Genomic DNA, 13,257 nt, shown 5'->3' with positions numbered 1-13,257 from the left:
GTTCCAATTCTCCACCAGGCATTAACAGGATCACCTGCACAGCCAACACTATATCCTTCCAAGGCTTCTTGGAATCTCACTTGATCCAACAACCTTCTCGGGTGAAGTTATGAAAATGTACCACAACCAATCATTATCTGAGCCAATCCTCTTAAGTGCTTACAATGGATGGATAGATGTATGGACAGACAGACAGACAGATAGATACCAACACCTTCCAAGGATGTGCTGGGATTTTAAATTAGGCTACCTGAGCACAATCCATGAGATGGGAAGGACTGCACTGTTAGACATGAAAAGCCATTTTTCACAAGGGATGGTTTCATTCCCACACCTCCCCAACATAACAACTTTCATGTCAAAAATCAAATGCAAAAAATAATAATAATAATGAAGCACTAACACAAACCACTTTTGTATTTAGCAAGAATAATGGTCAGGTATGAGGTATCATTCTCTAGGTCTATCATTATAATCTGATCATTATAAATAAAGTAGAATGTGAGTTAAATGAGAAACAAAGCATTATACCATGCTAGGGCAAAAGAACACAAGGACATCTATTCAGGTGATAGTAACATTATTGAATGTTACTGAAGTCCCATTAGTATCTATGAGGCAGAATTGCTTCCTTATTTAATTATATCTACAGACTGCATTAAATATTACAATCTGAAATCATGTCAGCAAACTAGAATTTTTAAATTCAGAAATTCACCTTATCTGAAAATCATTTCCTTTTCTAATTATTTCATACTAGCTTAACCCATGCAGAGCATCTGCACGCTAGTACATTACTGCTCCCCTCACCCCTTGCCGCAGCCCCCCTCACCTGAGATATCTCTCCAACCTCACCGGAGCCACACTCCTGCTCCTCCTCCTCCATCCCATTGCTTCCATCCCCCTCACCCCTCTTGGTCGTGTCTGCAGCATTGCTGGCACCTATTGGCCAAGCTGCAGCCGCCTATCTCCAGAGACCTCCCCACTCTCACCTGAGCCCCCAGTCCTGCTCTTCATCACAGGAGCAGCAGCAGCGGTTGACCAGGCCCTTCCTTGCTGCCATGGCCCTCCTCAGGCTGCTGACAGACTCGGGCCCATCCCTCACCTTTCCTTCTTTTTCTCTTCCCCTCCAGTCTTTTTCTCTCTTTCTCTCTCCTCCACTTGCTCTTCCCCTCTCTTTCTTCCCCTCCCTTTTTCTTTCTTTCTCTCTTTCTCCCCTTCTCTCTCCCTTCTTGAATTAACAGATCTTGTTTCCTCATCTAATTCACACAACGGCAGCCTCTTTCTCCTGAAGGGGCTTTCCCCCCCTCACAACTCCCCTCTTTGCAGACTCCTGCCCTCTGTCTGTCTGTCTGTCTGTCTGTCTATCTATCTATCTATCTAGAGAGATTCCTTTCCTCTACAATCAAGAACACCTTCCAATCAGTAACAGTTGCATTCCAACTGACCTTAACCATCACAGGCTGCTCCTCCCTATCTGCATATGGAATCCCCACTGCCCAATCACCACAGTGCCAGAGGCTCCTCCCTCCCTATCGGCATATGGAATCTCCACTGCCCAATCACCATGGTGCTTCTGCTCTCACAGGCTCCTCCTCCCTATCTGCATATGGAATCCCCACTGCCCAATCAGTCTGCAATCAGTCTGTTTCTACTTGCGAACTCGCGTGAGAGCTGCCACAGACGGGATTAGCCACAGGTATGCCTTAGAAAATTATATAGATAGGTAACATTTTAAAGTGTTATGGAAAGAACAATGCAAAACTCTTTCTAGACTATTCAAGTATAATTGTATTACGATTTCTTACAGCAATTGCTTATTTAAATATGATCTATAAACTTAGAGTGCATATATTCATATTAAGATAGAAAACAAATACAATGAATATTTATTTACTACTTTTCAACAAAAGTTCCCAAAGCAGTTTACATAGATATAAATAAATTAAGAAATAGATAAAATGGCTCCCTCCCAAAGGGCTCACAATCTAAAAAACAAATATAAGATAGACACCAGCAACAGCCACTGGAGAGATGCTGTGCTGGGGATGGATAGGGCCAGGTATTTTAGATAATAAAATATCACATTAAAAAAAAGTTATTGTGTATTTTTAAATTCAAAGCACATTTTATTGTACATCGCTATGCATCTTTTGAGAAGAAAATCCAAAGGAGCTAACCTGACTGATCGATCATCACTTCCAGTCATGGCCAATGGTTTTGTAGGATGAACTGCCAGAGCCCAAAGCTCTCCTTCACAGTGCCCTTGCATAATAAGGAAAGGCTTATTGCGTTCATGAACCACAATCTCAAAAATTTCACTGTCTTGTGTTCCAACTAGGATGTGATCTCCTCGCCAGCAAACACTTCTCACAGATAGACCTGTGGAAAGTAAATACATTACTTATATACTGTTCATGCTGAGTATATAAAATAACTACTGTGAAACAAAGTTGCCATATAAATAATATTCCTGAAAAGGTAGAAGAATGAATAAAATACTATACGATCTAATGAGGCACTTGTTATCCCCTAAAACACAAACTTTTCCTAATACTATACTGCAATAAATTCAGGCTAGAGGCCTGCAGCAAAATTTCAGAATGACACATTTAACCCTACCCTCACTTAATCAGCCTGATCATATGCATGTTTATTCAGAAGCAAGTCCCATTGAGATGAATGGGGCTTACTCAAATATAAATGCACTAGAGCACTATCTGTTCACATTTACTGTTGCCTTGCATTCTTCCCAGGAGAGGAGAAAAAACTGGTTGCTTATCTGTAATAGGTGATCTTTCTGGTGATCCATGTTCACTCACAACTTGGGTTCTGCACCTGCGAAGTAGCCCCATGGAAGAATTCAGTAGATCCTTGAGGCACTCTTCAGCTCTGCCAAGTTGCATGCGTGGCACAACTGTTATTTTCAACAGGAGAGTGCCTTCTCCTCAGTTCCTGATCAGCTACTGAAATGAACGAGGAATGTGGATGGAAGAGGTCTAGATAAGTCAGGTAAGTCACTTTTACTGTGGAAGCACCCTAGCAGTGGGTTAGGCCAGGTGGGTGTTGTGAGTGAACATGGATCACCAGAAAGATCACCTGTTACAGGTAAGCAACCTGTTTATCTCTGAGGTGATCCATGTTCCCTCACAACCTGGGTGATTAAGCAAGCTCATCTAGATGGTGGTGGGAGCTAGGATATGCCTAGAGCGCCTTTTTAAGAACTGCCCAACCTAAAGCTACTGAGTGGATGTCCACAGCACAGTGTTTGACAAAAGTAAGGTCAAAGGACCACGTAGCAGCCTTTCAAATGTCCATCATGCTGATGCCCAACATGTGGGTTGTTGACGTGGCCATAGCTCTAGTTGAATGCACTTTTACTGTATAGGGAGGCTTGACTCCTTGCTTGTTATAACAGATGAAAATTAGTTCCACAAGCCAATGAGATTGTCTTCATACAGGTTGCTCTTTTTTGTCCCCTTTATAGGAGATGAAGAAGTTGCTTATCTTTCGGAACTGATTAGTCCTGTCCATGTAATAGAGAAGGGACCTCCTGATGTCCAAGGAGTGCAGCAGTTTTTCAAAGGGTGTAGAAGGGCTCGGGGGAAAAGTTGGTAAGACAGTGTCTTGGTTCAGATGAAATTCCGAGACAATTTTTAGTCTAAAGGATGGGTCAGTCCTTAGAACGACTTTGGGTAATGTTTTGTGTAAGGAGAGTTAGCTCAAAGGGTTATTAGTTAGCTGGCTCTCCTTGCGGATGTAATGGCAACCAAGAATGCAGTTTTCAATTATAGGTATTTTAATGAGGAAGACACTAGTGGCTCAAAGGCTCCGTTAGCTTTGATAAAACTGAGGAGAGGCTCCAGGGCTCAATGAGCTCTCTCACTAGTGGAAATAAGTTAAGAACATAAGAACAGCCCTGCTGGATCAGGCCCAAGGTCCACCTAGTCCAGCATCCTGTTTCACACAGTGGCCCACCAGATGCCACTGGAAGGCTACAGGCAGGAGTTGAGGGCATGCCGTCCCTCCTGCTGTTACTCCCCTGCAACTGGTACTCAGAAGCATCCTGCCTTTGAGGCTGAAGCTGGCCTATAGCCCTCCAACTAGTAGCCGTTGATAGACCTCTCTTCCATGAAGTTATCCAAACCTCTCTTGAAGCAATCCAGGTTGTTGGCTGTCACCACATCTGGTGGCAGAGAATTCCATTGTTTAATTATGCATAGTGTGAAAAAGTACTTCCATTTGGCGTGGTGTAGTGGTTAGAGAGCTGGACTAGGAACAGGGAGACCCGAGTTCAAAACCCCATTCAGCCATGATACCTGCTGGGTGACTCTGGGTCAGTCACTTCTCTCTCAGCCTAACCTACTTCACAGGGTTGTTGTGAGGAGAAACTCTAGTATGTAGTACACCACTCTGGGCTCCTTGGAAGAAGAGCTGGATAAAATGAAATAAATAAATAAATAAATAAATAAATAAATTCATTCATTCATTCATTCATTCCCTGGCAATCAATTTATGGGATGACCCCTGGTTCTAGTATTATGTGAGAGGGAGAAGAATTTCTCTCCACTTTCTCCACACCATGCATGATTTTATAGACCTCTATCATGTCTCCCCGCAGTCATCTTTTTTCTAAACGAAATAGCTCCAGGTGTTGTAGCCTTGCCTCATAAGAAAGGTGCTCTAGGCCCCTGATCATCTTGGTTTTCTGCACCTCTTCTGCACCTTTTCAAGTTCTCTAATGTCCTTTTTAAGATGTGGTGACCAGAATTGTATGCAGTACTCCAGGTGAGGCCGCAGTACTCGAGGTATTGATCCCTTTAAGGAATCTCTTAGAATCAGGGTGGGAGAACACAGTGTGCCCATCCCAATCTGGATGTCTAGCAGGTCACGCAGCAATGTGAACCTTGATGGTATTAGATAGCCTTGATTGCTTCAGGCTCATTTGGTATAATAGAATTGGTCTGATAGAGGCAGTGTATGGGTCAATGTTCTTTGTAGCTGCATATTGTATGCAGCTTTTCTACTTGTACCTATAGCTTCTCCTGGCAGACTCTTTCTTTTCATTTACGAGGATATCATTTAATAATTTAGATTCCAGGCAGTTAGGTTCAGCACTTCGAAGTTGTGATGGAAGATGCAGCCAGACTCCCGTGAGATTAGAGGTGGCACTGGAGCTGACCCTGTGAAAGACACCGTAGAGTAGGAAACCACAGCTGTCTGGGCCACCACAGGGAAAGCAGAATGCATTGAGTCCCTTCCTGCAGTATTTTGCTCATGATTTGGGAGAGCAGACGAAATGGAGAAAACAGGTAGTACAGGCGTTGTTTCCATGGCATCTGAAAGGAGTCTCCTATTGAGCCCTTCCCTATGCTCGCCCTGGAGCAGTATAGTCTGCACTTTTTGATATTTCCTGTTGCAAACAAGTTTACCAGAGGGGTCCCTCAGTTCTCTAAGATGTTTTTGGAGAATATCTCCAAAATTTGGTTTCGCTGCCACTTGTGCTTTTGGGAGAAGTCCAGGTTCCTGCTCAAGGAGCCTGCCAAGGTGTTGTCCACTCCCCTGATGTGCAGGGCAATTGGGTACACATGATAGTTTATGCACCATTCCCACAGTTGTAACACTAGACTGCAAAGCAACCGGGAGACAGTCCCTCCCTGGTGGTTGATGTATGCAATTGCTGTTGTGTTGTCCAGGAGAACCTGCACCACTCAATGTTTCAAGATGGATAGGGATGATTTTAGGGCATGTAGCACTGCTATCAGCTCTAGAAAGTTTGTGTGCAGAGACTGCTGCTGCAGTCAACGCCTTTGGTGTGGAAACTCACACCGTGTGCTCCCCATTCTTGCAGGGAGGTGTCTATTGTCAGTGTGATTGTTGGCATCAGGAGCTGGAAAGGCATGCACAGTGATAGAAAGTTTGGTCTTGTATACCACTGTAGAGAACGTAGCAAAGGTGTTGAAAGTGTCAGCCACATGTTCTGATTGTCCAAATTCAATCTGAACACCAATAGAAACCAGCTTTGGAGCTGGTGCATCTTTAGCCTTGCATGTCATCAACCCTAACAGTCTGCATGGATCATGCTCTCTGCTTGGGGTTGAGTATAAAGGTCAAGATCATTTGGAGTATTGATAGTCTCATGTCCTCCTTCAGAAGGTATGCTCCCTTGTCTTTGCATCCAGTATTGCTCCAATGAATTGGAAATGCTTTTGAAGCTGCAGGTTTGATTTCTTCCAGTTGACGTTGATTCCTACCTGTGCTAGGCAGTCCAGGGTACAGTATATCAAATGTGCTCGAGCAGAGAGTCTTTGTAATGCATCCAGAGATGATGAGCCAGTCGCCAAGGTAGAGCTATATTGAAATGCCCTGTGTCCTCAGGTGCACTATTACTGCACTCATACATTTCATTAATACACATGGAGTTGTCGATAGCCCCAAAGGGAGGACTGTATATTGGCATGATTCACCTAGAGTGAATCTCATATAGCTTCTGTACTTTGGCCTTATTCCCATGTGGAAATAGGCATCCTTGAGGTCCAGCATCACAAACTATTCTTCCTTAGAAGAGAAAGAATGGCTTGTAAAGATATCATCCTGCTCTTTCTCGGCTTCATGTATTTGTTCTGATGCTCTAAGTCCACGATGGGACAGAGGCCTCCATCCCGTTTTGGCACCTGGAAGTATCTTGAATGGAGGCCCTTCTCTCGGTCCCTCAGAGGAAAAGGTTCTATCACTCCTTTCCGTAGTAAAGAAAGAACTTCTTCCTCTAAAGTAGGAGTTTAAAGGGTGTGTTTTATCCCTGAAAAAACAGGGAGTTTGGTAAATTTGATAGCATAGCCTGTTGTGATGCTCAGCACTCAGGCATCCGATGTTATGAGATGCCAGGTGGAGGAGAAGGATGCCAGGGAGAAGGAGATGTCACTTGAGGTACTTCCAGGGTAAAAGCATCAAAGAGTTTGTTTGGATTGGTCCTGGTATTTAGCCTTTTGAGGCTGCTTTTGCTGCTGGTTGTATGACTTCTTCACATTGTACTTGAAAGACTTCCTGTGAAGTCCCTTCTATCAGATTGCTTGTACTGGAATGTCTGCCCTTTATAGGGTTTGTATTTCTGAGAGAAAGACGATGTTTGAGCATTCAATATAAAAGATCCCACCATGTACTGCGACTTTCCCCACTTTTCCACAGCCTCATCAGTTTATGTGCTGGAGATACCCTCTCCTTTGAATGGTAAATTTTCAATTTTGTCCTTCAAGTCCAGTTGTAGGGATGTTGATCTAAGCCAAGTGTGTCTTCTTGAGAGATACAGCACCAGCAATGTTACGTGATTCTGTTTCCATTAATTGCTTTGCTGTACTCAGGTGCTGTCTCGTAATGTCTACTGATTTATTGAGGGAAGCTGGCTATCTTTATCGCCAACAACATGACATGTAGACAAGAAGAAGAATACAATCTGCACCCCATGGCATCTAGTTTTCTCTCTTCCCAATCAACCTGTGCTGAGTGCTTCCTTCTGGATTTGCTGCTACTGTAACAGCAAAATCAAATACCAGGGAGTTGGGAGGCGGATGGTTGAAAGGGAAGGGGCAAGACTCCTCCTGGATCCTGTACAGGCTTTCTAGCTGCTTAGATGTGGCTGCAGAAGCAGCTGGAGTTTCTCAAGAAGTTTTAGCTGAGTTAACCAGCACTGGTAGCATAAGCAGAGCTGCAGGTTGAGATGTAAAGGAGCTGAATATGAAATCAGAGACCAGGTCTTGGACCTTTTGCACTGGTGTTTGCAGTTCTAGGCCCAGGACCTTAGCCATGTCAGCTACCTGAATACTATACGATTTTGTTTCCTACATAGGAGATTTGGATGGTGGGAAGCCACATTTTCATCTGGGGAAGGATCAGAGGGATTCTCAGTTTGAACAGAATCTTCTTCAGAAAAACAGGTGGAATCATATTCCCCTTCAGAGCACTGTTCTTGTCCTTTGGGTTATTGAGGAGCTGGAGAATGGTGTATAATTTCCAGAGCTGGGTCCACCACGTGAGTAATAGTGGAGGTCTTCTGTATCTCATTCACAGGAGGCACAACTAGGACCTCAAGTCTTTTGAAAGGGGAGTCGGAACTGGGCTGAGGTAAGAGCCCCTGATCTCTAGGTGTAAGTTGTCTTTCCAGATCACTCCTTATTTTCATGGTCTTCCAGATTCTGTAATTGTCAAAGTCATAAAGCAGACCAGGGGTTGCCAAGAGAAAAGGGTCTCTATATCTCTTGTGTCCCCTACTGTATCCTGGGTCCAGGGCCCCTGGGGAGGTCCAGTAGTTCATTGTTCTGGATAAAGTGGGGTATTGAGGGGTAGAGTGGTGGTATCTCTCTCTCTCTCTCCAAGGGTAGGAGGGACATTATGATTTCCCCCAAAACAAATTAAGCACTTGTCGTGCCTGTCAGAAGAGGGTAGAGTGCCTCTACAGGATGTATAGCACTCAAAAGTTTTTTTAGGGTCTATTAGAACTAAGGTGGGTACACAAAGAACACAGATAAACCTTTAGCCAAGCCAGGGTCAGAAGACAGGAATTTCACTTATTGAATTAGTTAGAATCAATGTCTGAAAGAGTAGTCAAGAAATATGGTCTGAAAGTCAAGCCAAGAATATAAAAAGTCATTTTTTTCACAGAAACTGCGAATAAATGGTGCAAATCCTTCATGATGCAACAGATGAGGCAGTCAAGAAAAAACTGAGGAGAAGGTGCTCTCCTGCCGAAAATAACGGTCGTGCCACATGTACGATTCGGTGGAGCTGAAGAGCACCTCAAGGAGCTATTAAATTCTTCCATGGGTCTGCTGTGCAGGCGCAGAACCCAAGCTGTGAGGGAACATGGATCACCTCAAAGATTTGCAATTATATCCTCCTTTCCCCATCAACCTTTCTACTTCTCAGCACCTGCACTGTTCATAGTAAGACTTCACTGCCACAAGCATAATACACTGTAAGCTATTATAATTTCAATGAATCTGTGTTATATTGAAACAGACGATTGGTCTATCTGGTCCAATACTGTCTATTCTAAATGGCAGCTCCTCAAGATCTTGGCAGATCTTTCTCAACACTAGTTACTTGAGGGGAGATGATGAAGATTGAACCCGAGACCTTCTTCATGCAAAGCATGTAGACTACCAGTTTGCAATGGCAGCTTCGCAACACAAAACCATACATGAATGCCAACCTCCAACCCCAAATTTTCAGCTGAAAGACAGGTAAACAAGTAGGAAAGGGTAAACCCACCCTCTGATCAAACTCTTCAGTGCTTGCCTAAATATATTCACTGACTATGTATTCAACTAATACTAGGTTTAGGGGAGGTGTGTCTGGGTGTGAGACAAACCTTGGAAATTATGGGGCTCCACAAAAACCCATTTATGCTGCCTGCAAAAAAAGGAAATGAAAATCATGGGGGGAGGTTTGTATCAGCATCATCCCTCCCATATTCAGTTCAGGCACACTACCCATATTTGTGAATGCAGCATGGATCACAAAAATATCAAAAAGGAGGTCTTTTTGCTGCTCATGAACCTGTGCTTGGGATGATTACCAGCACTTTTTTTTCTGTTCTATCTTTTAATCTGTCTTTTCTCTCTTTCTTTCCATTCCCGATGCTCCTGTTTAACTGGGGAAGGTTATGACATGGGACCTGGGCATGGCATTATCTCCTACTAAGTACAAAACACTGGAGCCTCGTCAACACAGAACACTTCCTCATACACAAACCTCAACTGAGATGGAGAAGAACAGAGTATTCTGAGCTATTGCTCTCAATTTACTTGTTTCTCCCTTTGACCAGGGAAAGGGAAAACAATAAGGTACCACACATTCTAGATAAGACTCCCTCCATGCACAGTTTAAACCTAAGTATCCTACCACCACCACCACCCCCGCTGATATGATGCCCTGAATGATGGCATGTCTCAGAAGGGACATCATACTTGTGGGCCCTTCCTTTGGCCAGAGGATGGGTTAGAGGAGAGCTGGTCTTGTGGTAGTAAGCATGACTCGTCCCCTTAGCTAAGCAGGGTCCACCCTGGTTGCATATGAATGGGAGACTAGAAGTGTGAGCATTGTAAGATATTCCCCATAGGTGATGGGACTACTCTGGGAAGAGCAGAAGGTTCCAAGTTCCCTCCCTGGCATCTCCAAGACAGGGCTGAGAGAGATTTCTGCCTACAACCTTGGAGAAACCATTGCCAGTCTGTGTAGACAATGCTGAGCTAGATAGACCAATGGTCTGACTCAGTATATGGCAGCTTCTTATGTTGTTCCTATCCCATTCCTTTTCTGTATTATGACCAGAACTAAACTTCACAGTAAATCCAGCTTCCCATTTAAAGTAAAGTGTGCCATCCAGTCGGTGTCGACTCCTGGCGACCACAGTGCCCTGTGGTTGTCTTTGGTAGAATACAGGAGGGGTTTACCATTGCCTCCTCCTGCGCAGTATGAGATTATGCCTTTCAGCATCTTCCTATATCACTGCTGACCGATATAGGTGTTTCCCGTAGTCTGGGAAACATGCCAGCAGGGATTCGAACCAGCATCCTCTGGCTTGGCAGTCAAGCCATTTCCCCACTGCGCCATTAGTTGGCTAGCTTCCCATTTAACAATCCATTTAACAACTAAGATAATAGTGATAAATTTTTCCCTGTCAGTAAATAAACTGTGATTTACGACATTTGTTAAAGCACTAGTTTTAACTGAATTATTTTTAATTTACCTAATTCATAATCTGAAAACAAAGAATCTAATGTGCGGGAAACCTAGCCAACCTCTTAAATATTAAAAACAGAAAGATAGCTCTTAAAGGGTAACTTTCATTTCCTTTTGCAAATTAGTTAGAAATCCCCCCCACAATCACAACAACAACAAAACCAAATTAATCTGACCAATTTTTTTGTATCACAATGAAAACTAAAGATGAAACAAAATAGACTAGCATCAAAAAGCATGAGAGTCTGGAAGCTGTACTGGAGCTACTAATCAGGTATGTTCAACATAGCTGACATGGAAGTCACATTAATTTATATTTGTGTATTATTATTATTATTATTATTACAAATATTTATATATCACTTTTAATTAAAAAGTTAACAAACTGGTTTATACTTCACAGGGTTCTAAGAGGTGTTCCTATTAGATGTGTGTGTAAAACCAACACTTAAGTAAAGAAAAGCCAATTGTGCTTTTATCAAAACTTGCTGTCAAAAATCTGCAGAAAGCATTTATCAACATGACCAACTTGAGTTACTGATTAAAAGTCAGAGACTGGTGAAGGTTTGCCCTAAATTATTAGTCAAATTTTAGCAAAGGTGTATTAGATTGCTTAAGGAAGTTTCTACATTGCACAACTGCCATCTCAATTAATTGACTGCCCCCAAATTGTTTTAGAGAATGATATTGTAATCCAGTGGCAGCAGGACTGCAGTGCTTCTCACGAACTTCAACGACAATTTCATAGACTCCGTGTATGTGTACACATTAATGATTAGTAGGGTTGTGCATTGAATTGACCTGACCATCAGAACTGATTTGATGCAAGGCCTGTTGACCAATTTTGCATCAGATCAGATCCAATGATAGTGGGGACTAATTAAATCCAATCCAAAGCAAGGTTTTCAATAAGACCTTGCATTAGATCAGATGCCATATCTGCTTCAGCACAGTATGGTTCTTTTTTTAACTGAAGAACAGCTGTTGCCTCTGTGGGGAGCAGCAGCAGCATTTACAAGGACCACTTTTCGCCCTAGCAACCACCATGCCCCAAGAAAGTAGCCGCTCGCCGCTCCTCTGCAGCGCGGCTGGGTTGTCCCAGCCAAGTGAGTACTATCATGATGTCATCCTTTCCCCAATGCCCTACTGAGAAAAAATGGCAACTCCTGCTGGGCAGAGAGAGGAAAGGGGTAGCGGGGACACCATATTGCACTAAAGCTCCCACCGCTCTGGCCCTTTGCAATGACCAATCTGATGCTACCCACAATATTGGATTGATGCAGAAAGCCCAAGTGTTTCAGTGAACCAACACACTCCAATTGGGACTGAATCAAATCCGATTCAATAATTGGTTCTGATGCACAGTCACAGTGATTAAACTTCCTCAGATGAATGATCATGATAAAATGACTACTTAATATTATTAAGTGTGCAAAACCAAAACACACTGGCCCAAATCCAGCCCCCAAGATCACTGCAATAGAGTCCTGCTGTGCAAGGCAACTGCTGTGCCAGATATACCCACAACCTGGCAGAGCAAGGCTTTAGCTTTGCAACCCATACTGAGCACCCACTGATGTGAACCCTTGCTCACAAGCTGTACAACTCCTAGATGTTCAGAGAATACAAAACTGGTGCTATGCTAGGGACTGTAGGGCGATGAAAGCATATGGGTAGGGGGTTCCCAGAGTTCTCTGCAATTGTAGGGCGATGAAGAGATGTGGGTAGGGAGTTCCCAGAGTTCTCTGCAACTAGAATAATCTGCAACTTGGAGGGGGCTGAGAGCCTCCTACTCATCACCAACATGATGATTAAGGGCAATTTGTTAACTGCTTATTCATGCGGCTGCATTAAGTGCCCTCTATCATCCTGCTGCCCTCAGAACTGCACAGAGATCTACCCTCTTTGAACACAGTGCCTTGCCCTCTGGGCACAGATTGTACTCTTTCTCTTTCCATCTTCATACCTGAAAAATCTTCTCCCTTAGATTATAATTAAAGTTAAAATAAGAGGGTTGGGTTTTTTACCTTTATATCCCTGGTCTGTTTCCCTGAGATCAATCACAGTAATTGGTTTAAAATTTAAATCCCACAGGCGAACACAGCCATCCCTGCCACCAGTGGCAAAGCCTTCTTCACATGCATTCATGCTGAAAATTCCTGCCTAAAGGGGAATGAAGAGCAAATTTACCTATTATATATGTAACATACAGTAATGAAAAGCAAAATTCTTCACATATAGATTTTCTTTCTTTTTTCCCATGCTTTAGAATGTACTATAGCAGACCATTTGAATTTTAGACAGAATCACAAATCGAAAATCACAACCATATGCAGCTTTTCTAGGAGAGCCTGCCTGTGAATGCTTTCATATCCACAACTGCAAACATCACTGACATGTTCACCTGATTGCTGTAATCACATAGTTGAGCTGATAAATAAAAAATTTTGTGTCTTCCTAATAATGTGACTGATCTGATATTGTTTTACATAACCTCCATGATTAGGATATTTCACTTAA

At 43.1% G+C, this 13,257-nt stretch overlaps 1 protein-coding gene across 12 annotated transcripts in view; it reads right to left on the bottom strand.

Annotated features, from left to right (window-relative positions):
- Nucleotides 1-13,257, bottom strand: part of EML5 (EMAP like 5) — a 266,795-nt gene that overhangs the window by 160,869 nt on the left and 92,669 nt on the right. For 11 of the 12 annotated variants that reach the window (XR_008313699.1, XM_053285479.1, XM_053285478.1 and 8 more), the window contains 2 exons: nucleotides 12,765-12,900; nucleotides 2,181-2,382 (listed from right to left, as the gene is read on the bottom strand). Coding sequence is in view for 11 of the 12 variants with exons in the window: in XM_053285479.1 (XP_053141454.1) it covers nucleotides 2,181-2,382; nucleotides 12,765-12,900 (338 nt within the window). In the remaining variant the exon portion in view is untranslated. The remainder of the gene's footprint in view (nucleotides 1-2,180; nucleotides 2,383-12,764; nucleotides 12,901-13,257) is intronic. The other variant, XM_053285480.1, reaches the window with a different exon arrangement.

The sequence above is a fragment of the Hemicordylus capensis genome, chromosome 1 (genome assembly GCF_027244095.1).
Source record: "Hemicordylus capensis ecotype Gifberg chromosome 1, rHemCap1.1.pri, whole genome shotgun sequence".
NCBI lineage: Eukaryota > Metazoa > Chordata > Lepidosauria > Squamata > Cordylidae > Hemicordylus > Hemicordylus capensis.
Note: the sequence above shows the minus strand (reverse complement) of the source record. Positions and strands in the feature narration are given on the sequence as shown.